This window comes from Drosophila elegans, unplaced genomic scaffold (assembly GCF_018152505.1).
Source record: "Drosophila elegans isolate 14027-0461.03 unplaced genomic scaffold, ASM1815250v1 contig_208, whole genome shotgun sequence".
NCBI lineage: Eukaryota > Metazoa > Arthropoda > Insecta > Diptera > Drosophilidae > Drosophila > Drosophila elegans.
Window position 1 is genome coordinate 1,991,516 of NW_024545578.1, and position 26,020 is coordinate 2,017,535.

The 26,020-nt window shown below is 36.4% G+C and overlaps 2 protein-coding genes across 3 annotated transcripts; both read right to left on the reverse strand.

Annotated features, from left to right (window-relative positions):
- Positions 1 to 1,861: 1,861 nt before the first annotated feature.
- LOC108146433 (high mobility group nucleosome-binding domain-containing protein 5) lies at positions 1,862 to 14,699 on the reverse strand. The gene is made up of 7 exons (XM_017272437.1): positions 14,270 to 14,699; positions 7,334 to 7,465; positions 6,294 to 6,444; positions 5,746 to 6,185; positions 4,788 to 5,279; positions 3,734 to 3,939; positions 1,862 to 2,484 (listed from the first exon to the last, which is right to left on the reverse strand). The coding sequence occupies exons 1-7, from the start codon at positions 14,418 to 14,420 to the stop codon at positions 2,257 to 2,259; spliced, it is 1,800 nt and encodes a 599-aa protein (XP_017127926.1). The 5' UTR covers positions 14,421 to 14,699; the 3' UTR covers positions 1,862 to 2,256.
- A 4,770-nt stretch (positions 14,700 to 19,469) lies between these two features.
- On the reverse strand, positions 19,470 to 25,970 carry LOC108146495. 2 transcript variants are annotated; one of them, XM_017272528.2, is made up of 3 exons: positions 25,713 to 25,970; positions 21,955 to 22,378; positions 19,470 to 20,301 (listed from the first exon to the last, which is right to left on the reverse strand). In XM_017272528.2, the coding sequence occupies exons 1-3, from the start codon at positions 25,713 to 25,715 to the stop codon at positions 19,733 to 19,735; spliced, it is 996 nt and encodes a 331-aa protein (XP_017128017.1). In that variant the 5' UTR covers positions 25,716 to 25,970; the 3' UTR covers positions 19,470 to 19,732. The 2 variants fall into 2 exon arrangements, with proteins under 2 accessions (XP_017128017.1, XP_017128016.1); XM_017272527.2 differs by lacking the exon at positions 25,713 to 25,970 and adding an exon at positions 25,416 to 25,507.
- Positions 25,971 to 26,020: the final 50 nt, after the last annotated feature.

Consider the following 26,020-nt stretch of genomic DNA (forward strand, 5'->3'; position numbering starts at 1 on the left):
CACTTCCTTTTTTTTGACCAAAATCCATTGATACTATTTATGATTTTTTGCAAACACTGCACGTTACCCTCACCGTTATTCCATACGAACCCAAAACCCAATCCCCATTGAGCAAACACTCGCGCATCGAGAATTTCAATTGATTGTTTTAGCGACTTTTGTTTTTTGGCAACATATCGAGAACAGATCGTATCTGCATGATATACGGCCTGGGGCCACACCCACCAGATATCCAGATTGACACCAACGCCCACTTTAAAGATAACACAAAGTCCAATATGCACTGTGAGAAATAATAAAGAGTTTGTTGCCTCTGTAAAGTATTAAGTTGGGATTTTGCAGAGCATCAGAAAATTTAATAAATTACAAAAAATCAAACAATTATACCCATAACAATTATGTTTTTTAATAAAAATTTCAAGAGTATGTCAAGGTTTAATAAAATTTTCAAGGCAAGCTTATGTTATGTATAATATAATTAAAAAATTATAGTAATTTTTAAGATGTGAAATATAATATATATATTTAAAAATATTTTATAAAATAAATAAATATATCCAAAGAATATCTTATGGATAATGGCTAAGTCCAAGGAGACAATTGAAAAACGATAATTCAAAAACAATGTAGAATTAATCCGGCTTTCTTTCTGTGCAGAAGCGTAGTTTAGAAAGTGCTGAAAACTAAACTATTTCTGTTTCTCTTATGATAAATTATGTTGCACACGTTTGCAGACACCTTCGGTTCCAGTTCGAATCCAATCCAATCCAATCCCCTTGGAACTTGGACTTGCTCCCACGCATTGGGCCAAGTCAATTGAATTTAATGGCCAATTTCATTGATTTTAATTTTGCTAATGATAAGCATTTCTTTGCACGAAATTCCCACTTGATAACAAGCGTGTTGCGGCATGTCAATTTGCTTTTCCTCATGCTGCATTTTAATGGCCTTTAGTTTTCTTTCGATTAATTTAAACAAGGTCAATATCAAAATGTAGCGTGTAAACGTGTCAGAATGCGTGTGAAGGTGATTACGATTAATTTGACTTTCTTTTCGGCCTTCTGAACTTTGCTTTACCAAATTTATTCAAGTTAAGTTGTCGTCCCAGACATTTATTCAAAATTAATATCCTCAGTTACTCAGCCAGACAATGCAGTCAAATTTATTACCCATAAATTCGGCGCTCGACTTGTCAGACGTTTGTCAAACACAATTTCGAATGGCTTATTACAAACATTTTGCGAACATCATTTGGCATTCCAAACGCGATCTGCGCATGCGCAAATTGGCTGGGCCCACAGCGACACCCAAAAAAAAAAAAAATAAATTAATGGCCCCCTGAGACGCGGCTATTTTGGGCGCACGTCGCCCCTATTTGGTATTACAGAGCAGTCCCAAGAGGCATAGAATTGGGCCACGGAATTAGAATCAAATGCACGGACCAGCAGGTGAAACTTCTTTTGGAATTTCAGCGAGAATTGACCGCATTCTGATTGGGGGAACCCAGTTCAGGTGATCAGGAAATGACGGTGCAATTAAAATTTTTAACTAACTTAAAATTTTCCAAAGGTTTTTTAAAAAACAACTTCTTTTAATAAACAAATACGTAAAGGAAATCGATTTAGGAACTAATAATTTTAAATTGTCAGTAAAGATTTATTTAATATTTATGGAATAAATGTTTATAAATCAGCCAAAACATCTTTTATTTAAATTAGCCAGAAAACTATTGGGATCGATTTCTCAAGTTTTCAAAAGTATCTCTCCGTTGTGTGTCTCATTTCATCCAAGTTACAGATTTAAAATTCCATTATTTTGGCCGTCAACCAAATTTCCCGATCACCTCCAATAAAATGGCAACTTTAAAATTTGTTTTCTTTAATAAGGCATCATATAACATACGAATACAATAAATAATTTGCATAAATAACTTAAGTCTAGTTTGTTTCATTGCTGCGAATGTATCCGAAAACAGTTCTTCGATTTCTCATTAAAGGTACTTGTTAAATTTTAAAATTTAGTTTTATATATAAGGCATTGCACTATCGGGACTAAGGGTTAAACACTAAAATTGGTTTACTGGCATTTCTTTCTCATTGTGCTAAACTTAATTTTGCTCTAGGACCTTAGGGATTATTTAATAATCAGCATCGTAGTACGAAGTAAATCAAAATAAATACAATAAATAATGTCTCCATTGGAGGTCAGAGTTTGGAGTTCAGTGGGGGTGATATGGTGATGTGTGGTGAATGGTATCTAGTGCCACTGATTGTACTGGCTGCGATAGGCCAGATAGTGTGGATCCTGGCCTTGGGATTGCTGTTGGGGCTGCTGGCGCACTTGGTAGCTGTCCGTGGAGGAGTCCACCTCCTCGACCGAGGGATCCGTTTGCAGGGATCGCTTCCAGTAGCTTCCCTGCTCGCTCCAGTCATCCCCATGATCCTCGTAGTGGTGCTGATGGTGGGCATGTTCAACGTATACAACCTAGTTAGAAAATATGCAAAATGTGTGCCGTGAAGTGAGAAACACCAGAGGAAGTACCAAAGAGGCCCAAGAGTGTGAGTGGTTCTGTTTTTCTGTATTTTTTAATAAGTGGGTGTTTCTGAATTTTGTGTGTCTTTGTCTGTCATCTCTTTTCTTTATTCGCCCAAAAACTCGTACTTACACAGTGTGAAGGGAATGTCTTTGGAAACGAAACTCTAAGATCTGTTTTAGATTTTGGGTCTTAAAGTGTATACTGTTATTAGTGAACACATTGATTGGGTTTCTTTTTTTTCTGATTCTGTTTCTGTTTTATTTTTGTTTCTTATTAGAGTTGTACGTTCCGAAAACGTTTGTGAGCTGTCCAAAATTTACCAAATCTGAAACCAAAAAGGTCTGAATTTGTTAGCATACGGCACATTTTGGATTCGTTAGGTGGTTTGGAACTCTGGTGTTTTGAAGCTTGAAGAAGTTCTGGAGCTCTGTTCCCCAGAAAACAGTTAGAGTAGTTAGAGCGCTCGGGTGTTTTGGAAGGTAACAACGCATTTTACAATCTTTATATATACATCTTGTGTGGAAGAGTTAGAGATTCCAGAGGCAGGGTGATAGAGATTAGCAGAAGTACACAGAAATATAGGTGTTCAAAAGTCTCTTTTAGATTGAGGTAAGTCTAAATTTCTTTAAAAAATAAAAATTTTTAAGGAGCCGATCGTAATTTGTAATTTAATTTATGTAAAAATCTGAATTAAAATAAAATTCGACTGCATTTAATGACTTAAATTTTTTGTATATTTTTTTTTTAATAAAAGGGACTAGGTTTTAGTTATTATTAATGAAAATATACAATCTCTAAAAGTTACAGTGCAAATTAGACTTTAAAAAACACAAATAAATAAATATCTTAATTAAGAAAAATTTTGATAATAAAAATTACAATCCTTTTGAAAAAAAAAAAAAATATATAGATTCATCTTATCTCTATTTTTTTCTATGTACAATTAAATGTGAGAAGAGCGCTTTATTGGTTGAAAACAATAGGCGCCTATTAACAAACCTTGGCCAATAAAAAACTGTTGTGACTAGTGTATGGACATTCTTATCAGAACTGAAAGAGTGCAGAAAATCCATTAATGTCGGGAAGGAAAACCTTGGTCTAGCAACCTGAACAAAATGTTCGTGTGTGTCGGTACAAAGGGTTGGATTTTTCAGCCCGGAACAAACTCACAGGATCTGGGACCCAAATTAAACTTACCTTAGCTGGCGGACTGCCGCGTTTCACATCGATCCAGAATCGAGCTATATTGATCAGAAGACCAATTAGGGCTATGGCAAAGAACTTGACCTGCAGATGGGCGCCCAAAATCTTCAGCAGCAGTTCAATTTTGGCTTTTAGGATGCTACCAATCATAACAAGCTTAGCGATGGCCTTCTTCTTCTTCTTCTTCTTGCCTCGGGTCACTATATATTTTTGTCAAAAAACGATTTCCAAAGCGATTTTGAATATATTAGTTTCGGTTAGATCTTTTTGGTGTACACTTACTTGGCTAAGTATAACAAAAAACGCAAATTATAAAAATTCTTCGCTTGGGAGGGTGGTGTTTGTTAGTATGAACTGCAGTGCGCGTTAGGTGCGTTAACGATAACGAAAACGAAACAGCATTCGAAAAGCAAGCAAAAATCAGGCAGACTTATAATTAAAATTAAAAGTTATTTTACAGGTACTATGATTTAACTAAGCACTTACGTTTTACTCACACTTAAATAAGTTGAAAAACTATTTTTAAAAAATTTATAAAATAAAATAATTTAAGTTAAAGTACAAATTTGTAAATGAAAGCAAAATAATCCTAAAGTTTGAAGCTTCTCAAATGTAGAAAACCCACAGCAGCGCCATCTACACAGCTACTTGTGTAAAATAAGCTTAGCGTACAGATGGCGCCACTATATTTTAAAATCTAATGTGGTAAGGTAAATTTGAAAAATATATAACTTAAGAGATTTTACATTAAAAATATGAATATAAAAAACCAACTTTAAGCAATTATGCCATCACCATTTAAAATAACTTTATGTATAAACCAAGCGTAAACAAATATATTTGTAGACTGTTTTCGGTAAACTGTTAACATTCGTTTTGTTGATATTTTCATGGGAATCTAAACTTTTGGATAAGTATCACTTTGTTCACCGAAAAAACTCTACATTTTAAATCAAACTGGAAACTTAGACATAGAAGGCACTAAGTTGTGCTTGATAAAACGGTGCGCAAAAGTCATGTAAAACCACACGCAGCAAACAACACACACCTCCGTTACTTCTACCATAATTAAGTGGGTTCCTGTGCTTGCGTTTTCCACCGCCGACTCCGGAGAAGACGTCATCGGCATCCGCGAGTTCGTCGAGCAGTCCCAGGCCCAGACTCAGGTCGCTCTGCTCGTGCTCCCCCACTGATGTTGACCCTTGACCATGCTGACCCTTGCGCTTCCGCTTGCCCTTCATGCGGCGCTTCTGTTTCCTTTTCCTCATGGGTTTTCCCGAGGGCTCGTGATCATCATCATCGCTGCTTCCATGACTAATCACCGAGGATCCGTGATCGTGTCCCGAATCCACTTCATGGTGCTCTGGTGCCGCTTGGACCACCACCAAGGTCGCTGGCTGCGTATCGTGACCTTGACCCTTCTTCTTGTTCTTTTTGCGCTTGCCTCCCTTTTTGTTCTTTTTGCGCTTACCACCTCCTGGCTTTTTCAGCGCACCTGCCGCATTTTCCTCGGCGTCATCCAGCTCAATGAATTCTACACCTAAGCAAAGGAAAGAAAAATTTAATTTCAGGTATATTTTGATTTAATTTCTCTAAACGCCATATTTACATTAACAATTTTGAGGTTATCAAATAATATAGAGGAAATAGTTTTATTCAATATTACATTGCTTTTAGGACCTTTGAATTTTCTTAATTCGAACCAAGCTCGAATAAAATAGCTAAATAAAATTCATCAATATAGAACTCATGTTTTTTTCGCGAATTAAATTTTAGTTTAAAAACATCGTTTGTATTATACATAAAGTATGTGAGTTAACTCCCTAAAATAGATTTTTTTTAATTTTAATAACTCTTTGGTCAATGCTTTAAATATTGATTTTAACTAGATTTTTTGAAAAGAAAGTTTCCATTTTATCTGTTTTATAGAACTTAAGCATAGTGTTCTTTCTTACTAGTTATTGTAAGCACGAACTTGTTTTGTTGCAAACTGAATAAATAAATACCTGTCGAGGTGTTGTCTTCGCTGAAGACAGGATTTTTTCCACCACTTTGGGGCTGCGCAGCGGGCGGACCACTAAAGACACTCGGCGTGTTTTCCTTTTCATTTTCACTTTCTGGTGCTGAGACCGCCTCATCCACATCCTCGTCTTCGTCTTCGGCCTGCGGCTCTGGCTCTGGTTGCTTCTCCTGCTCCGCGGTGCTGTCCGAGTCATCCTCCTCGTCCTCCTGGTCATCATCGTCTTCGTCCTCATCCTCCTCCTCATTATTGGCATCCCCATCCGCATCCTCATCATCTGCATTTTCCTCCTCAGCCGCATTGCTGGCATCATCCGCCGCATCCGCCTCGTCGTCATCTTCGACACTATTTCCACTCTGATCAGTTTCACTATCATCATCCGCCGCTTTCGGTGTCTGCAAATACTCGTATTCGCGACCTAGGAAGCTACAGGTGGTGGTGATGTTGGTTGTGTTGAAATTGTTGGCGAAATAAACAGGAAGGCATGAATTTTCATGGCGAAAATGTGCATTCAACTCGTTTGTCCACACTCACCCATCCATGGACTCGGCCAGATATTTCTTCATATAATTCGTGCCGATTTCAATTTTCTTCAGTAACGTCGATGGCTTCTCTTTCACGGGCAATTCCGAGGTGCTGTAGCCGCGTCTCTCGATCGTAGCATTCATCTGCCGATCGGCCTCGACTAAAGTGAAATAAAATTTGGAGAAAATAAGAAAATGTTTTCGATTTTAATTGGTTTTTCATGTAAATGCCTAGCACGCTGGCTTTTTTAAAGGTGTTGCGTGTAAAATTGTGTACCAACTCCCCTTTAGTCATTGATTATCGCATTAGATGATCAAAAAACCTTGGGGATTTCTTTGATTCTCACCCACGAACTTAATGTTTAGTCTGGAGGTCGGTGAAAATGCCAGCTTTTCTTTCTTTGCTGGGATTTTTCTTTCCACACATATATGTGCGAAGAACTTTGTCGGCAAAAATGTTTCCCACATTCCCTACTAACAATTGAAGGTTGTAATTGGCTTAATGCATGATTTGGCTAAGCATTTATAAGGAAAAATATACCAATGGGTTAATATATTAATTTTGAGTCTGCCTAATAAAATTCACAATTAACATTAGCTATAATAATAAATGAACTATGTATTTGACCTATTCAGAAAACATAATAACGTGGTTCAAGCAATTAGTAAATTTGTAAAACTTTAAGTTACTATGTATTTGGCTTGAATATAAACTGAAGAAAATAATGAGTTACAAGCAACTGGTATATTTAAATACATTTGATTTACTTGGTTTAGGATAACTTATTAAATTTAAACCTTTGGAGTTAAGCTTTGTTTAATTCTAATAGTATATCTTTACTTAACAATTCAATTTATTTATTTGAAAAAAAGTAAAGAGGTTCCAGTATCTGGTAAATACTATAAGTTTTTATTTTATTTTATTCTAAGTTAGTTGTTGTTTGTTTCTTATGTTATTGCCTTACTTAACAACTAAATTTTAATCAGAATTAATAAAAACATATATTTTTATGGAAAAATTGTTGTGTAACTTTTGATTGTCAAACTCACCTTTAAGTTTCTGCCACTGGAGATGAAGTTCTCCGTCCCAGGCGTCCAGTATTCTGCCTGATTGTTGGCGGGCACAGGTCCAGGGCTCCGCTCGAATGGGGCACAAGGCCAGGTCCAGATACGGTGATACCTCTGCAAAGAGAGACAGACAGACCATGAAGCTCAGCGTAAATATATAAAGCAAAACTGGTCAAATATTTGATGGAAAACTGCCAACGAATTGGGTAAACCGGCGATTGACAGCTCGACTGACTTTCGTCTGGCCAAGCTCAGTGGGGATTTGTGGTCTGATTTGGCTAACATGGTCATGGCTTTAACTTGGCTATATGAATGTGGATGTGGCGATTTCCAGCCACTGCAAATATTTGAGTGAAAGTATGTGTGTGACCACTCGACGGTTAGTACCACTGGGTAATCATATCAACACCTTGTGTGGTTTTTCTGGCCAATGGTGCTAACTAAGCACGCTGCACCACCGAACCACCAAACCACCGATGTGTGGTGCGTGCAGATGGATTTTACCCCACCCCCCATGGATACCCAATAGACCCGCTTGTTTGCGGCGCGAGCCATGTTTTAGTTAACATCAAAGATTGCCATCCATCAGCGGATGGAGTGAAAATGCTTAGCGATTGCCATCAATTAAAATTGTTAGCTGCTTGTCCATCTTAATCGCATCTTAATTTGAGCCCATTTAATTGGGAATAAATTAATTTGTTGCAGTGACAAAGACTCCATTGAAATCGTAAACACTTTTACTTGAAATAAACAAGAGAAATAATTGTACAAAAATATTTTAAATATTAACAAGATAAATATTAGAAACTGTACATTTAACCAATAAAAGCTATACAAGCTATTTATACAACTAACATATAATATTTAAGACTCTTAACTGAATTTTTAAAATTCAAGCAAATACCGTGACTGAAATTATTTAACTTGACACATACAGAAATGTCTTTGGATCGTCTGGCGTCAATGGTTTTTGGCCCACAGGCATTTCTTATTTTCCTCTCACTAATGATACCACAATTTCCATATTTTCGTACAAATTGAGGCATAATTTTCGCTACTTAAATTCATTAGTATTTGCTTAGGCCTTTTGTTGATTTAATTGCCATGTTGCAACATGGAACGAATCGTGATAAGTGAAAATTTAATGTCAGTTCGTGTGGGTTTTCTCATGTCGTTTGTTGCCGCTGTCGTTGTCGTTGTCTCTTTGTCACAATTTATTTGGCTCATTTCACTTTCAATGACACCGACACAGCGCGTACTTTGACCCAAGGCTTCGCTAATATTTCCAAATTCAATGCCGAGTGAAAGCAGCCAGGGGATGCACACCAGGGCACTTCAGCCTGTGAGAAATTGTTTACCTGGAACTAGTGGCGACGTCCCATAGATAACATCCTGCTAAATTCGACCCACGCCACAAAACAACCGAAAAACAGCTAGCGAAACCTGTGCCAAGAATGCGCCGAGTAAGGGAACCCAAGGAGTGCCACGCGGGAAATCGACGTCTCCGGGGAAGTTCAAAGAAAGCCACTTCGTGATGCACTTGCAGAAAAGGCTTAAGGTTGCACCTTTGCATTTAAAATAAGTCAATTTAAATTTTTGATATAGGAGTACTTGAGAGAAACAACTTCTTAGTGTTTTTTGCACAAAAAATAATTCAATAAAAACTTTCAACAAAATAAAGCCTAAAGCATTTTTTACCAAAATATAGAAGTAAAATTTTCCTAATGTTAAGTATTTATACAATTTATTTTTACATTCTAGTGTTTTTGATGAAATGAATAAATCGTCCTTAAAGCATTTTTCTTAATATTAAAACATTACCTTCCAAATGTTTAGTTTTCAAAAATATATTTTTAATAAAATTTACCTTAAACTAGCTTAATCAGAAAATTAATTTCTTAAATGCTTTATATTTATATTAAAACACTATCTCACCCTTACAGTAATGGCCTTATGTCTAGACAGAGTTTCTAAGTTTACAAAACATTAATTTTGAGTTTTCTGATTAGTGTATATTTTTTTGAGTGTAATCCCTGGCGAGCATCTTCGATATTTGTCGGCTGTCTGCTTTGGCCGACAAATGTGGCACATTATATTCAGCAGCTTGGTAGCTGCTTAGTAGCTATTCTGGCCGCAGTCGGTTGACTTTTGCCATTTGGTTCGATGCATTTTACCTTGGCCGCTGGTCTTTTCACTTTTCTTCACTATTTCTCTAGCTCGTTGGCAGGGCGTATGGTAATTCAATGGCAATGGCTATAATACCAAAGCGCAATCCCTGTCCCAGCTAATTTCCAATATCAAATGAACTTTCACTGCAGTGGAAGTTTATGCGTGGCTTACTTATAGTTATGGGTAACGCAAAATGCCAGGCCTTGGTTTGATGATGGGTGACGCATTTACCTTGAATGTATAGTAAAGCATTTAAATTTTAGTAAGCTCCATCCAGCTGGCAACTGTAAACTGCTGCTGGACTGCTGGGCATGTGGGCCAACTGCCTTGTCCACTTGACCAATTTAACTCGCCTGAGGAGAGGCCATAACAGTAGCTCGTAAAATATTAGCATAATCACTGGAAATTCTGAGTTATTTTGTTTGCCCAGATTAAGTTGTAAACATGAAATGTGGCCACGGTGCATCGTGTGCGGCATTTGAAAGTGAATTTAAAGATAAGACCCCTTTCCTTGGGCTTCACACATAAAGTATAAACAATTTTGTATTGATATTGTGCCTTAAAGCTTACATTTAGTACAAGAAATACACCTTTAAATTTTTTTATATTTTTGGAAAATAATTTCAAGGCAGTGTTAATAAATTACTCCTCTTGAAAGTGAATGCTTAATGAATCATTTTGAGTGAGTTTGCTTTTGAAAGCTTAGTTTTAAAAGTAATAAGAATGTTTGAAAATTAACAATATATTAAAGCATTTGGTGTCTGCAAGTTCAACTTTTAAACGACCTTCTTTCTGGCATTATTTTGTAAACAATTTATTTACTGTCTCTTTAACTATGTAATGCATAAAGTTCTCCACCTACAAATAATTAGAATAACAAGATTGATCTGCGAAACCTTTAAAAAATTAATGACTTAATTTTTTCTCGAATTATGCTCTAAAAATCGACTCTCTTTTAGCCACATCCAAGCACTCTTCATTTTAATTCCCCGCCAAACCTTTTAAGGTTGGTGAATTGAAAACAATGATCTAGTGGTTTCAGCTTTTAAAATAACTCAGACTTCATTACAAAAGAATTTTATGGTCATTAAATCAATTCGGACGGAACAATATGGCAATCTTAACCGTTAGTGTGCGACTTATACACATTTAGACATGTGAGCTTGAGTTCCGCCGAGCTTGAAACTTTAATAAACTTTCACTGGTTTCGATCTGGCGCAGAATTTGAATTGAAGACTTCGTCGACGACGACGAAGTCAACCGCAGAGTAAAATACAAACTCAAACCCCAAACAAGACATGGCCGGCAACTACAACTTGAACAACAACCCCACACATGTTGTATATTGATTAGAGTTCCCATTTGGCTACGCAAATCGATGGTTGCACTGGAAAAAATATCTACATATGTCGTTCATATTCCTTCATTTTACTAATGTTATATTATAAATAAAAAGAAGAACAAATGAACTAAAAGACTATTTAACTATCTAAACTGCCTTAACTGTTATACATAATACACAAATTCGTTTGGATTGGCTTAAATTATATTTAAAGCAATATTTAAAAAAAGGATTTTAAGATTTCAAGTTTCTCTAATAAATAAATGTATGCACTTTTAATTTGTTAAAGTTATACAATTTTATAATAAAAGAACTATTAAATAGACTATAAAGTAGTCAAACCAGTCTGCGAAATATATGTATATATACATTGTTATACAACTTGTATTAAACACAAGTAAAAAATTAAAATTTTTAGATTTCAAGTTTCTTCAAGTAATGTGGGGTTTGTCAACGCTTTTCAGCGTGTAAGATCAGGTTTTTATTTTTGCTAAGTGAGAAGTATCCGCTGACCAATCATGGAAATATTTCCACATTTTTTCCTGTGTGGCATCTGGCTGCAACTGAAATTGTAATCCAAGGCAAATCCCCCCCATAAATGCCTACGCAGAAACCAAGTGGCGATTCAAACTGGACAGATGGGGTTACAGTTACAGCTTCATGTGGCTCCAGATTGACCATCTTTTCAGACGCGTTTTGCTGCCAAACTGGGCCGAGATGCCGATGCCTGAAAACCGGCAATTAAAAAATGAAATTAAAATGAAAAATCATTCCAGTGAAGCACTAGCAGCAGCAGCAGCAGCACCACTTTTCATTTTTGTGCGCATCGACCAAAAATGTAACGAATGTCGCTCCGTTTAGGAGTGATTTTAGTCGCGGTTTCCAGTGGCATTGTTTTGGCTTTTGGTCAGATTTTCAGACCCGTTTTTATTTAAATAGTAAGTGAGTCGACTCGGACACTCTCACATACAAATATGACGGTTATAACCCAATTACAAGTTGTTGTGTTGTTTTTTCGCCTCGCTTGGCTTTTGGTGTCGGCGCAATTTGTACAAGCTCCCCGGAATGGAGACCCAGGTATTTTCCCCTCCATCTCCCTAAACACATGGTTCCCTTCGAGTTTGCCTAACACCAAGTTGGTGTAGTCACCTTCTGAATCCGACAGTATCGCGACTAAGACATCAACTTGTCTGGACGGCTGTTTATCCATTCATTTTGTTTACTTTGCCGTTGTTAATCTGCCTTTTTTACAGGTGCTCTTGCTCTTTGGTAGATGGGCTTTATGAATGAGTAAGGGGTTTTGGTTGACACATATTAAGGGAGTACAAAATAAGATCATTTCGATTAAAAATCAATTGTATTTCGCATGCAATATAACAAAATGTTAGTTTTTTTTTTCATTCTTTCGTTTTCTACACCCAAAAGACAACAATAGGTGTGTCATGCAAATAAACTACAGATAGTATTAAAGTATAAGTATTAATTCATTACTAAATAATATAACAATATACTTTTTAGTTTAATTTCTATACCGAAGAGAATACGCCTGTTCTCTAAGAACTTAATTTTAAAACACATAATTATAATAATACTTTCGTGATATTGAGACATTTTTTATACGCAATAGTTCAAATTTCAGGTTTTTTGGGTATTTTAGATTCGGCACAGAAAAACATTATTTATTATGATTCAAATCTTTAGAGTTTGGAAACAAATAGGGTGATTCCATTTTTAAAACTTGAAATTCTTTCTTAATACAATTTATTATCTTATAATTTTTTTAATCAATATGTTCCCTTTGTTAATTTACATACAAAGGCACAAAGGCCAAAGATAAATAAAATTAAATATAAAATTAAGGTATAATAGCTTTCCACTTGTCATCTAAGTGATTGTGCAAAAAAAAAGTTCAATTGTATACTTTACTACCATACTGTGCCCAACACAAACTTTTATTTCCCCTTTGTAACTTTCCACTTAATTTACATATTTCAAGCGCCTTCAAGTGTATTTGATATTCGTTGAATCAGCAAGCAAAACCTAATTTCGTGTTTCCCTGCCAGTTTTTTTAATGCGTCGACAGCCAGCGAGCTCTATCGTAACACCCAACCAGCCGCCCTTCTTTTAGTTCTGGTTTAGTTGGTTATGACCCATATTACATGCTCACAAGCAGATCGAGACGCCAAGTGGTGCCCTAAACGATAACGAGGTGTATTTCTTAGTGGTAATGGTAATGGCAATGGTAATGCCTTCTTGCACTTGCTTCCTTAGCATTTTGCTAATTGTGCACTCTAGTCTATTTGTAAAAATAACGCCGGCGAATAAATAAGTAAAACAGCAGCGGGCAAGAAAAAAAGAGTCGTACGCTCCATAACTTAACAGAACCATAATGGTAAAAACAAAGCTTGTTTGCTATGCTGCATTGCCCATGGAAGTCACCAAATGGCTGCACATAGAGAAACCTCAAAATTGGGTCTTAAAGATTTCAATATCTAATGTGTCATGTGTTATGATAACAAATATAAAGGAATTACCCTTTTTGAGCTACAGTTATTTATAGCTACATATATTTATGTTTATTTCGACACATAAACATAAAAATACATTAAGTCCACTTATAATTCATAGTAAGAAGATCTAACTTTAATTTTGTAATCTTTAAAATCAGATATTACTGGAGGAAGAGATTTTTGTATAAGATACAACTGATATTGGTTACAATGGAATGAAATTTGTATTGATTTCGAAAAATATTATAATGAATAGTTCAATCTATAATTTTTCTCTATCTTTCTTAGAAATCCTAAATCAGCTTTTTGTTCTCATATGTTTTGAGTTTAAATTAAGGAACAGAAAAATGTTAAAAAGACGGAGATGAATAGTTAATTCTCTATTTATACTAAAATTTTCTTAAGAATCGCAAAATACCTATTGTACTGATTTTGAGAGCAGAAAAGTATTAAAAACGTGTAGACTGAACAGAGAAATCTATAATTTTTCTCCCTGTACTCAAGAGTAGGCTGGCTGGCCAAGATTAATGTCTTTGGCGGTGGCAGCTGTGACGTCTTGATGGATCTGTGGCCACTCGTGTGGCTCATAAATCTTGGTCGATTCTTTGGCTGAGACAGTAGCAAAAGTGACAGTGGCGACTTTCGTTTGGCGGCCGATTATATAATTGCCCAAACACAAAAATCACCACTCTCACAAGGCGGCTTAATGAACTGAAATTTCACTGCAATAAAAGTATTTTACTTAAAGTTTTTGTTTATGTTTTCTTTCTTTGTCTGGCGTTTGCTCACTCACTGCTCACTACTCATTACATTAAGAAATCCAAAAATAAAATACAGAGAAATTTGGTGGCTGCGGCAGAGTCAGCTTGAGACCATTTGATTGGAGAGCTATCTTACCATTTAATCGTCGGCCAACAGGTGCTGGTGCCAAGGCCAGTTTATTTGAATGGGCTGGGCGGGCTGGCAAACTCCAGGCGGTGGATAAGGAAATCTGCGATGGCAGGAGCAGGCAAATCAGGCCTGCTATAATACACGGCTGCCAGTCCATTTCGATGGTGAAAACCTCTCTTCTTCGATTTGGATCGGATGTATAATATATATATACACACTAGCACCGTTAGATGAAATCAGATGTCTGTGGCAAAAACAAAGTCAACAACACACTTGATTTATACACACTTATCGGCACGCACAAGAACAACGGCACTTTGTTCCATTTTTGAAATTTATTCTCGAAAAACCCGAAATCGAACGCACGAGTATTATTGTTATTTTGGATGCACTACTATAGCATATAGAGCTCTTCAGCGATGTGCTCACGACCAAGTTCAAGGTAAGATTAAGCCATGACGCGCATACGTAAGAAGTTTTATACCAAAGCGCGACTTAAGAGAGTGCGTTGTGAAAGTTGCTCTTTGGAAAGTTGGCCACCGAACTGGCCAAAAGAGAGCCAACTGCTTGGTAACTTGGTTTTGGTCTTCTTGTCTTCTATTGACTTGTTGTTGTGGCTGTTGCTGTTGACCGGTGTGGATTTTAGCAAATGTGCGGCATGCACTGAACAAACGGATCAATTAAGCTGTCCGCTATGCGCATTTCGAGTGTCACACTGTAGTATATGCCACATGGGGAATTCTCGGAGGGGTTATATGTGAACCAACGACCTTTGACTTGACCTACGCAGAGAACTATTTAATGGGTATTCTTTGGGTATTGTGTTAGTCAGTTCCTCTAAACAAAAGCTGACATCGTGTTTGATTTTAGCATTTAAAAAGAAAACACATTTAATTCAGCTTGTGTTTTGTTTTCATTTTATTTTATAAAAAATCCACTAGATAGCCTAATTAAATCCTATTAAATGAAAAGCTAAGCTGAATGGAAAACAAGACTATTGTTTAAGTCGCCAACAGAAAAAGTATAAAATTGATTAATGATGAGTGTCAACTAAGACAGATTTAACTCAATTAAATCAAATCAAATGATTTGAATCTAAGAAGTCGATTCACAGACTTTTAAAACATTTAATTCGATTAAAAACAATTCTTTGTCAATAAAAAATATTTCAATATGAAGTAACCGATGTTGAGTCTATATAACTATTCTTCCTACTTGTCAGTGTTCATTTATAAATATGTAGTACCTATAAACTTATTAGTATTTCTAATATTATTAAATTCGCTTAGTAAGTTCTAAAGATTTAAACTCACTAAGAGAGCTGAAATAAAAACGCCCCGATGGCCTTTCCCAAATCCCATTAAATCAATAGGCATGCTTTGTTTAAAAGAGGACTGAATAATCTGCATCAATCATCAATGAACGCTATGAATAACCCACAAGTTGAACTCCTCTTTTCACTGCCACATGAACTCCTAGATATCATTGGAAAGTCATTCGTGAGATGCTAATCCTGTGGCGAAATGCTTGTATGGCTGATGCAAATCCTGTACTGGGTCAAAAAGGTGGTTGTTCAATGGAAATTTTCCTCCCAACAGCGAAGAAATTTCCACCCACATAAGTAACAATAAGTAGACAAAAAATAGGAGGTATTTAACATACCCCCTTCACCGCTTTTACCTTTTTCCCAACGAAATTCATTAACACCTCTCAACTATTGCATCAACAATTTGGTAACCAAATTAACATTTGGGCAAGCCGAAACACAGTTGCATCATTGATTAATTCTGGCTGTGAAAATAAGCAATTTTCACCTGTCGAACAAATGAAAAATGAAAGTTTTCTAGCTGTTTACTCAAGTTGAGCAAATGATTGAGTTTGACATTTCGCGAACTAATGCTATTTATGTGTAAGGGCTGGGCCTACGTCAAAAAATGATAGTATAAAGAGTAAATATCAGAGGGCGCTATCCCAAAACATTGACACGAACAAAAAGAAAGTTTGCACAACTTATTGATATTGTCAGATTGAAGTTTGGAACGAGGTGTGACCGAATCGAGACTCCAATCCCATTTGGTCAACGCACTCGCACACTGCCCGAATTTTTGATTAGCCCCGGCATTACGAAATGATCCATTGTGAGCAACGAATTAGCGAAGAATTCGTGATGAACGCTCGCTTATTTGTGGGTTTATATGTATAGTACATCTCCACATATCGTTTATCAATTTCACTTTCATCAAGACAGGCGACAGGCAATTAAGGTGACATAGGGCTGCCAAAGATGTCGCCAAGGTAGCTGACATCTATCCCACCGGCGGTACGATGCGATACCCGTTCCCAGGCCATGTCCAATTATCATGTTAGAAAGAGAGTGAGAGCAGCCAGATCCGCTGACAGCACGTCCCCAACCCCCAACTCCCCAATCAGGCTCATACACTGAAACACTAAGCACTTTTACCACAATACACAACACTCTCAAATTTAAATATATTTATATTAAATCTATAAGAATGACAGTTAATACATAAGTTATTTTTATTATATTTATTTTTAGCTTTAAAAATGTGCATTAAATTCATTAGATATTCTTAAAGGATTTTTAACATCAAATTCAAATAGTAAATCTTTATGAAATTAAATATTGTTTAGAAACGTTTTTTCTGACTGATGAGCTTCTAAACACTGTTACACTCTCAACACTACAAATTTAAATAATAATATAGATTTCAAAAATTGTAATGTCAACAAAGAATAAATTTGTACTTTTCCAATTTTGTTATACTTCAATTAGCGTTTACCAAAAATTCTAAAAAGTATTACTTACTTGTTTTGATATGCACAATGCATTAATTAATTTAGATTATATTTTTTCTTAGTGCATCTCAGACCATCGGTCCGTGGGCCCAGTGTCTTGGCTGTCAGTAAGACGCAATTATCCACATTTTATATGTAGTAAAGACAAAGATGCTGGCTCTGGTGCATCTGTCGATGCTCATGATTTGTCGCATCCAAGCTGGCTTTGGCTTCCAAATGAAATGGACAGAAAAAAAACCTTAGCAGTATTTCAATAATCGCAGTTTGCCGCAGCCATTTGGCCACTGGCTGTGCGTTAGAAAGCCAACTGGGCAGAGAAATTCAATTCAATGTGCATTTTCATTTATTTCTACTTTGTACACTCGTCTACCTATGATATTTTGCTCCTACTAGCTGCTTTGGCCTTATCAAATGCGCTGCGCCATTTTGTTTTTGGCACGGCTAACTAATTAATTGAATCGCTCAAAAGCCAAGGCCCGTCGCCGTCGTCGACGTTGTCGTCTGCCGACAAAGAAGACATCACCTGCACGGTCGGACTCAAGTCGTCACTTGTCGAACGTCAAGTCAAGTCGAACGTCACCAGCCCACACTTATGACGGCTGGCTAATGGCTGGCACTGGCACAACATCTTGGCCAGATCGAGTATGGGTCCTCCTATAAATCAGTCATCGAGCAAGATTCCATAACGCCAGTGTGCACCAGTCCGGAGCTGGGGCATCGGATTGGGGATCGTCATTACATGCTCGCCCGGCTGTCTGAAGCGGCTCTAATTGCCTTTAGATAAATATTTATCGAGCACCATCACCTCCACCAATCTCGTTCGGCTTTAATTTGCGGCGTTTGGTCGCTAAAATACTGCTTAATTGCCGCTTAAAATGCTTCTGGCTTCACTTTCCATGTGGGCTAATTAACAGGTCCTTGTTAACATTAATATTCATCATACCACCAGTTGAGCGTGTTAGGCTTTTTAGTGCTTTTTAATGCTGACAAATCGAAAGACTTAGGGCACGAACTTGGTGCTTTCGGGGTACGAAATGTGATGCCTACTTTGCGGATTATTTGAAACTCTGCGGTAGTCTTTTGGGGCTTTAATGGTAGTAAAGACATAAACTAACCATAGCCTTAGACAGACACAGATAACAACATATTTTTAAATCCATCTGGCAACGTTTCATTGGGGCATACAAATTGAGCTGCTAAATTTATGTTGAAATATTTAAAAGTATATACACACTCTATTATTTTATTTTAATATTAAATGATAAATTTATGTTAAAGCATTTAAAATTATTTAAATTTCCAATTTTTCTGCATTGAAATATATATTTTTATTAAGCCCATTCAACTATTGTAGATAATATGTAATTATGAATTTTTTTACATGGAAACAAAATTATATATTAACTTAACAATCTATTTGTTACTCAGTAAAGTGTAGATATTCTACCAAATTTTAACACAACATCAACCACAGTACCTGCACTAATCCATCAATCAACACTCAAGTTAACCGATATAATATCTCTATCAAATAAATAGCTTTATATGAAAGCAAGCGATTACTCAAACCTAGCCATTTCCTGCTATATTTAGTCAGTCAATCTTTCAATTTGAACCAATATTTGAAGTATAAGAAGAGAAGCCAGATCCGTTGGCAGTTGGCAATAAACAAATCGGCTTATCCACTCCATAATAGTTGAACATAATTGGGTATGTCTGGCTGCTCTTTGCAGCCTCCAAGCTACCGAAAAAAAGCAACTCGACAACGTCGATGAAATCCGCAATGTCAAGACATGACTTGGACTTCCATTTCAATGTTCGCGATAGAGCCGATGATTAGGCCCAGCACACGCCCCACGAAGTCTGGTGGCCAAAGCAATCTCCACCGCGGCAGCAGACCCGTCAAAAGGCCAATTAATCACAGAGCCCCAAAAGCAAAGCCGAACTTTCTTCACAGACCCATCAATCACGATCTTCTGGGTCTTTAGAGGTAATTATTTCGGCCAGCTCAAACAAACGGTGGCACACATCTTTAATATTATACTATTTATTACAAATTATCATTCAATTTTAGGGCTACTTGGGGTAAGCTATCATTCATTACTATCAGGGGTCGCAAATAAGAGTTTTAAAAGGACTACTGGGATTTTTATCTTATTGATTAATAGTTTTGCTTATTTTTAAGCAATTAGTGAGCAACAGTAAATATATATATTTTTTTTTACACACCCTTGGATTTAACATAGTTCCTATTTAATGTAAAGGCATTTTATTAAAGGTAAATATGTTTTAAATTTAAATTAAATTTAAGATTTTAAAATCAATTCCGAAAAAAGGCATTGCAAATTTAAAAAAAAATTTATGGATGAAAATCAAAGCGAAAACAATTTAAAATTAGTTAAAAATATTTGAATTGTTTTTTTCCATTGTGTTGCTATTTTTAAGGCTTAAAATTAAAAACTCTTATTTAGGGTCCCTGATTTCTAAAGCTACTTGGGGCAAATAATTTAATTAAGCACTAGGTTGGTTTCGTAACTAGTTTTAGGTGTACGTAAAGCTGCGTCCTCGTAAAGTCGCTGACTAATTGTGTGTGCTAGCTTATTAAACGCGCGGTGGTCGTAGACTTCCATGTGGAATCTGCAGCTCTTTTGATCAGCGAATGAGTCGCCTCGCCCGGTATTTTGTAGGCAGCAGGGACATGGGATCCGTGTTGTTGGGCACCTCGCCGGCAACAGCACCCACGGGCTGGCTATTGGTGAACTGACCCGTGGGGGCATAGGCTGCATAGGGATCCGAATCCGATCGACTGGCCCAGCCACCGCCCAACTGCGATTCGTACTGGTAGCCCTGACCGGCGAGTTGAGCCTGGGTTTGGGCATTTCCGTGGATGTGTAGGTGAATTTCCTTGCTGGGTGGATGTCCACCACCGTGTCCACTCAGTCCAGTGGTGCCCCACGACGACTCCTTGGCATGTAGATTCCAGCCTGGGTAGTTGAACGAAGGCGCCGTGTGCTCATACTGTCCAAAGAGACTTGACTTCAGGGTGATGAACTTTCCCAAAATGGCAATGGCATTCATCACCACCAAAACCTTGAGCAGGAACAGCGACTTCATGCCAATGGCCACCAGGAAGGCAACCATGGCCGAAAGCACGCCAAACTTGAAGATAATGGGTATCAAAGCCATCTGCAGACGACGTATTTTCCCGAACGTACGACCCTCTAAAAGAAAAATATTAATATAAATAAAAATAATGTATTTTTTAGAAATATACATACATAGTATACTTTTAATGCACAAAGCATTGTTCTATAGATTTGTGTAATTGGAACAAGATAAACATATAATAATATTGAATAAGATAAACTTCTTTTTAGAAATAATATTAAAAGGGATATTTTAAAGCAAAAAGTTCAAAAATAATTAAGTTCAGTATTTCCGGGTTTTTGTATAAACATGGCCATTAACATATTTTGCAAATCTGTGAACTATTTAGATCTAATTTCTTAAATAACTCACAAAAACCAAGAAATCCATCATTAAGTCATAAAAATATTCATTAATTCTTAAAGTGTTAGTTACGCCTGTTTAAAAACTTCCAAAAATGAAATTCCACTGGGCTTATCTCCATCAACTGCTATAATTTCATCAATAAACAGAGCTGAACGCTCAGCTATGCGAAAGTCCAATAAAAAGCAATTCGCAAATAACGAAAAAAAAGGCACAGCAAAAATATTTTCTCATCGTTTAGAGATGAGCCAGCCGCTTTTTGTTGTCTTATTTAATAAATAATTTGAGCGGGTCTAGAAAAGATGCGGAAAGTGAAATTACAATCGTTGTCCGGCTTATAAATACTATATATCACAACTCGCAGACAACGTTGTTTTTTCTCAGCTCTTTGGTGTTAACACCTCTTAGCGGCTTTTTTTGCTGTTTGTTTAGCCGCTTCCTCAGGTTTCATTGAAAACGAAAGTGAGTCAGGTGGTACGGCGCTGGGAAATCGGCCTTGATTAGAAAAGCCGCTAATCATTTTAAGGGGCAGATGCAATCAGCCTAAATGAGACACGCACTGAGCTGATTTGAAATGACCGCACTAATTGCTGTGTAAACAAAATGGAAAAGGTCTTAATTTTGTTTACAACAAATAAAGTTACATATGAAATGGACATCTCTATTATGTCACAAAAAATGTGTAAGTCAGTTAAGTTTTAGGACTGTAATGTCACTTTTGTGGTACTACAAATTAATATCAACTTAAAATGTTTATGTTCAAAAATGACAGGCAAGTAAAATGGATTGTAAACCTCATTTAAGCTTTTACATTTAGAGAACTGATCTTTGGTATAATATAATTTTTGGTAATAAAATGTTTGAAATAGTTTTTATAAACATATGAGTTTAAGTCACATATATAGCATAAATGGTATTTTAGAAATATTTTTTTTCCGATATTCTTGAAAAGGCTTTATATGTATAATATAATATGATCGCAAATTTGTTAAATATAATATATTCTACCGAACCTACCGAAGTGATAGAAACTGTACACCTATAAATCGTATGCTCAATTGATTCTATAACTTTTTGGTCTGATTTATTATCTTAAAATGATAATTAATTATTTATTATTTTAAACCTATATACTTAATGGTCTGACTTGTTATAATTAATTGTTATTTACTAAATTATTATTTAGAAAGAAAGCTAATTAAAAAAAATTTACGCATACGAATTCAAATGGTTTTCTACTTATAAAATGACATATCAGCCATTTGCAATTGGCTAGATCTAGTTTTTCTCGGTGTAACCCTCTTAAACTGCGTTTTGTTTGATATTGGTTTTTGAAATCTTTTGTTTTTTGGCGGGGGACTCACCCACAGCTGAGCTGCCGGACGCTGGCTTCCCGTCGTCTTTGTCGTTGTCGTCATCGCCGAATAGGCTTTCACTCAGATCGCTGCGCAGCCAGCCCCACAGAGTTCGAACCATGCCCCAGACACTGAGATCTGTGGGATCGGTGGCGGCCTGCACTGCATTTGGATTCTTGTTGTTACTTGATGCTGGTGCTGCAGCTTCTTTGTCCGCAACTGACTGCTCCTCCTCCTCCTCCTCCTCGTCGTCATTCTCGTCATCATCATCATTTTCCTCCTCAACTGGAGATTCTGCTGCTTCCGCCTCGGGCTTTTCCGAGGGTTTCTCCGCCTTTTTGGTTATCTTGGCTCCAAAGGCGCTGCTCAGGCAGCAAAATGCCAGCAGAAGCAGCAGCAGCGAGTGCCGCGCACTTGAACTCTTTGTGAGAAACTGAAAGTGGAACCAACAGAGAAATTATATCAGTATGTGCGCCAGTGTCTGTCATTGTTTAAGTAAAAAAGGCCATTTCATCATACAGCGAGGTGCGGAAATTGCGTAAACAAAAGACTTAGGAAACGAACCTGTTGCCACCTTGCCGTGCCGTGAAACGCACTCTAGAATCCACTTTGAACCAACTCAACGGCCAGGGCTATAAAACATTTTATGGCCCCGTCTTTGTGCGAAAGCATTTCCCATTTTTTTACTAAACTCGTGACTCTTGCGTAACAAACTAAATTTTGTTTGTGTATATAAAAAATATTTCTCTTAGCCTGCCGCTGATAGCAATTTATATGTAAATTTAAAACGTTGCAAAAAAATATGTCGCATTGTATAAAACTATGATTTATATACTTAAATGGGAAGCCGGACAGAGACAAAGTGAAATTTAAGTAGGTTATTTTGTTTACCAATAACCAAAAGGCTTAATTCTTTGTATTTGGTTAAAGTACATTTTAAATGAGCATATAAATTCTTTGACCGTGACCTTAAATATAACTTCCATATGCATAATTTCCTTTTGAAAACAATGTTTTCTTCCATTTCGAGTTTTTGTTACTCTACATATCATCACTAAAAATATTAAATTCTGGGAATAAGTTTAAAAAGGAAAGAAAGTCTTCGATTAAGGTCTGGGTTATAGGTTAAAATTTTCTTTTTTTAAATATGGCTACTTAACTTTTTAAATAAAACTAAAAGCCTATTTCCCATGAACTAGGCACCAAAACTACAACTCATTGAGTATTTAACGTTTCCACCAAATTCAAAACCTTCACTTCCACTAGGTGAAATTTGAATGTGAGCTACCATAATTTGATCTTCGGCTAAAAAACTTTTTTGAGAATAGCAAAACAAAAACCGAAAGTCATAGCTCACGCGCTTTCCATTTCCAATTCACCTGCAGAACTCCCAGAAAACATATTTATAATTGTTAAACCTAATTGGGAGATTCTTTAAGAGCCCATGGGAATGGAACTATGTTATTCCAAAGACAAAAATTCCAACAAAAGGTAAACAAATTAAGTGGAGCTAACGGTTGGCTTCGTTCCCCCAAAAAAGAATATTCGTCAAAACGCAGATGTTTTAATTAACTGCCCCGAAAAGAATTTGCATGGCAAAAAAAAGATGCGGAGAATTCTTAACATGGTTTGAGATCGCTTTGCATTATCCAATGAAATGTTATTTCTAGCCCTTTGTGAGGCCTCTTTGTTGTGAATGATTCGGTTTTTTATTATTTGTAGGCCAAATGCCTTTGTGCCCAATTTGTTTTGGCTCCAACTGTAAAAGGAAATCCATTTTGGCATGGCCTTGATTCAAATTAAACTGAGCGGGAAAATTGATTTAAATTTCGGTTGGGCTTTCAAATGCGGGAAAACACAGAAGAAAGTCTTTCTTCCAAGTGATGCAACAGTCAAGAGTCGAAGAAATGCATCGTTAAATACCGATTTATATGTATTAATTGATTTGCATAATTTTTTAGTTTAGATTGACAGACTGAACTCGGTTTTTCAGCTTAGTTTCACTCGGTATTTGGTTTAAACACGATCCCCAGCCCTTTAATTATCATCTCTTGAGTTGTTTCATCACCATCAAACTTGAACGTTATTTCACCTGAAACTCAATGAGTGACACACTCGCTTTCAGGCCAACATTGGGTGAAATTTCATTCGACTTTATCTGGCTTATATGTAAATATTAACCGAAAATATTTGCACTTGCTGCCGGACAAGATTTCGCTTGGACTCTTAACGAAATGGTGCCGAACAACCATAAAATGGTTACTAAATGATGATTCGGTAAATTTAATCCGGTTGATAGGTATTCGCATAATATTTCAGACAAACCTAAGGAAGTTTTTTACTCTAAAAATTCCCCAAAATTATGCATTTATCACATTAGTTGAATAATTTGACAACAATTCGAAATCGTTTCTGTCTGACTCGTTGTTTATTTAACATTGATAATGAAAACACTGAAATTAGCTAAATTAAACCGAAATGTGACAAACATTATTACACACCTGCATTTTGTTAATTCAGCTAATCAACATTTATTGTTTCTAATATTAATTAGAGTAGCCATAAAATCCCTTAACTTTCCTTTCACGTGGGTGTAGCAGGCATTTTATGATTTTATTACATTTCGTATACATAAAACCATTAAATCCGAAGTTTATCTCTGGTAGTTATGCATCTGAGGCACGACTTTCTTTGTTTATTGTTGGGCTTGTCATAATTAAATGTATGAACTAGTAAAGTTGTTAGTAAAACATTGCCGATGATGCAATTAAGTGGCACGTGGTTAAACCATTCGACCATTATCTAATGCCAATATAATGTCGCAGTTCATGACACGACCATGTGGCAGAAATGTGAATGTGTACTACAGTTTGCAGTTTGCCAGTTTGCCAGGTTAATAACAGCTCGGCGATCTAAGCAACAATTGAAAACTGGCACTGGAATGAAAAAACACGCCTCAAAAGAAAGTTTGGCTTTGAACTAACCAAACAAACAAGTGATTTTTGTGCCAAGAATTGTTGGCATTTGTCACACTGGCTTTTTGGCCAGCACTTTAAAAATCTTTTGTATGCGGGCTGTGTGGCTCCTTTTCTTTGAAGAATAGACTGAGGAAAAGCGTTTTGGGACAGTTGACTCGTGCTTAAAATTTTAATTAACAATGCACCAGAAAAACAGACGCACTTTGTTGTAATGTAGAAGATTTAGTCTGCCTTTTATGTTTTGTGTAAGAATTTGAAAACTTTTTTTTTACGCTCACTAAATACTTCTATTGGATATTAAATATTATCTTATTTAAAATAAAATGTATAACTATTTACTTGACATTAGATAAGTGACATTAAATCAATTAATTTATAATCATTTGAATTCTTTTAAACAAGTTTGTTTTTAATTTAAGTTTCTTCCGATTGGCTCTATATTTGTATCCTGTGTGGTAATTGGCCACTGGTCTCAACTGATTTCGTACTTACCATAATAAAAACTGTGACTCTTTGATTAGTGTACGATAATTGCCAGCACACTCGCTGTATCCTGAGTTATTTGTGATTGATTTGGACCACTTCTATTGGATATTAAATATTCTCTTATTTAAAATAAAATGTATAACAATTTACTTGACATTAGATAAGTGACATTAAATCAATTAATTTATAATCATTTGAATTCTTTTAAACAAGTTTGTTTTTAATTTAAGTATCTTCCGATTGGCTCTATATTTGTATCCTGTGTGGTAATTGGCCACTGGTCTTAACTGATTTCGTACTTACCATAATAAAAACTGTGACTCTTTGATTAGTGTACGATAATTGCCAGCACACTCGCTGTATCCTGAGTTATTTGTGATTGATTTGGACCACTTTCACGCGAATCTACGGCAGACACGCAGCTGTTGGCCAAAAAATAAATATACACGAGACTTGAGTTGGCCAAAAGGAGTGCACTAGAGTAAAATAGCTTGGTAAAATCAAGTTCGCATGGAAAGCGACTGCAACGCTTGAGATGTGCCCGTTGACTGGCAATCTGAGTTGGCCCCGGTTACCTGGTAAGATCCACCGATCCACCGCTGAAGTCGCTG

Bases quoted from the DNA above. Each gene is read 5' to 3' on its own strand.
- LOC108146433 (XM_017272437.1), bottom strand. From the start codon at position 14,420: ATGGACTGGCAGCCGTGTATTATAGCAGGCCTGATTTGCCTGCTCCTG. The intron at 6,186-6,293 runs GTGAGTGTGGAC...CACCACCTGTAG, and splicing joins CTGGCCGAGTCCATGGATGG to CTTCCTAGGTCGCGAATACG. The intron at 3,940-4,787 runs GTGTGTGTTGTT...AAAAATATATAG, and splicing joins TTATGGTAGAAGTAACGGAG to TGACCCGAGGCAAGAAGAAG.
- LOC108146495 (XM_017272528.2), bottom strand. The intron at 20,302-21,954 runs GTGAGTCCCCCG...TTTTTCTTTTAG, and splicing joins GTCCGGCAGCTCAGCTGTGG to AGGGTCGTACGTTCGGGAAA.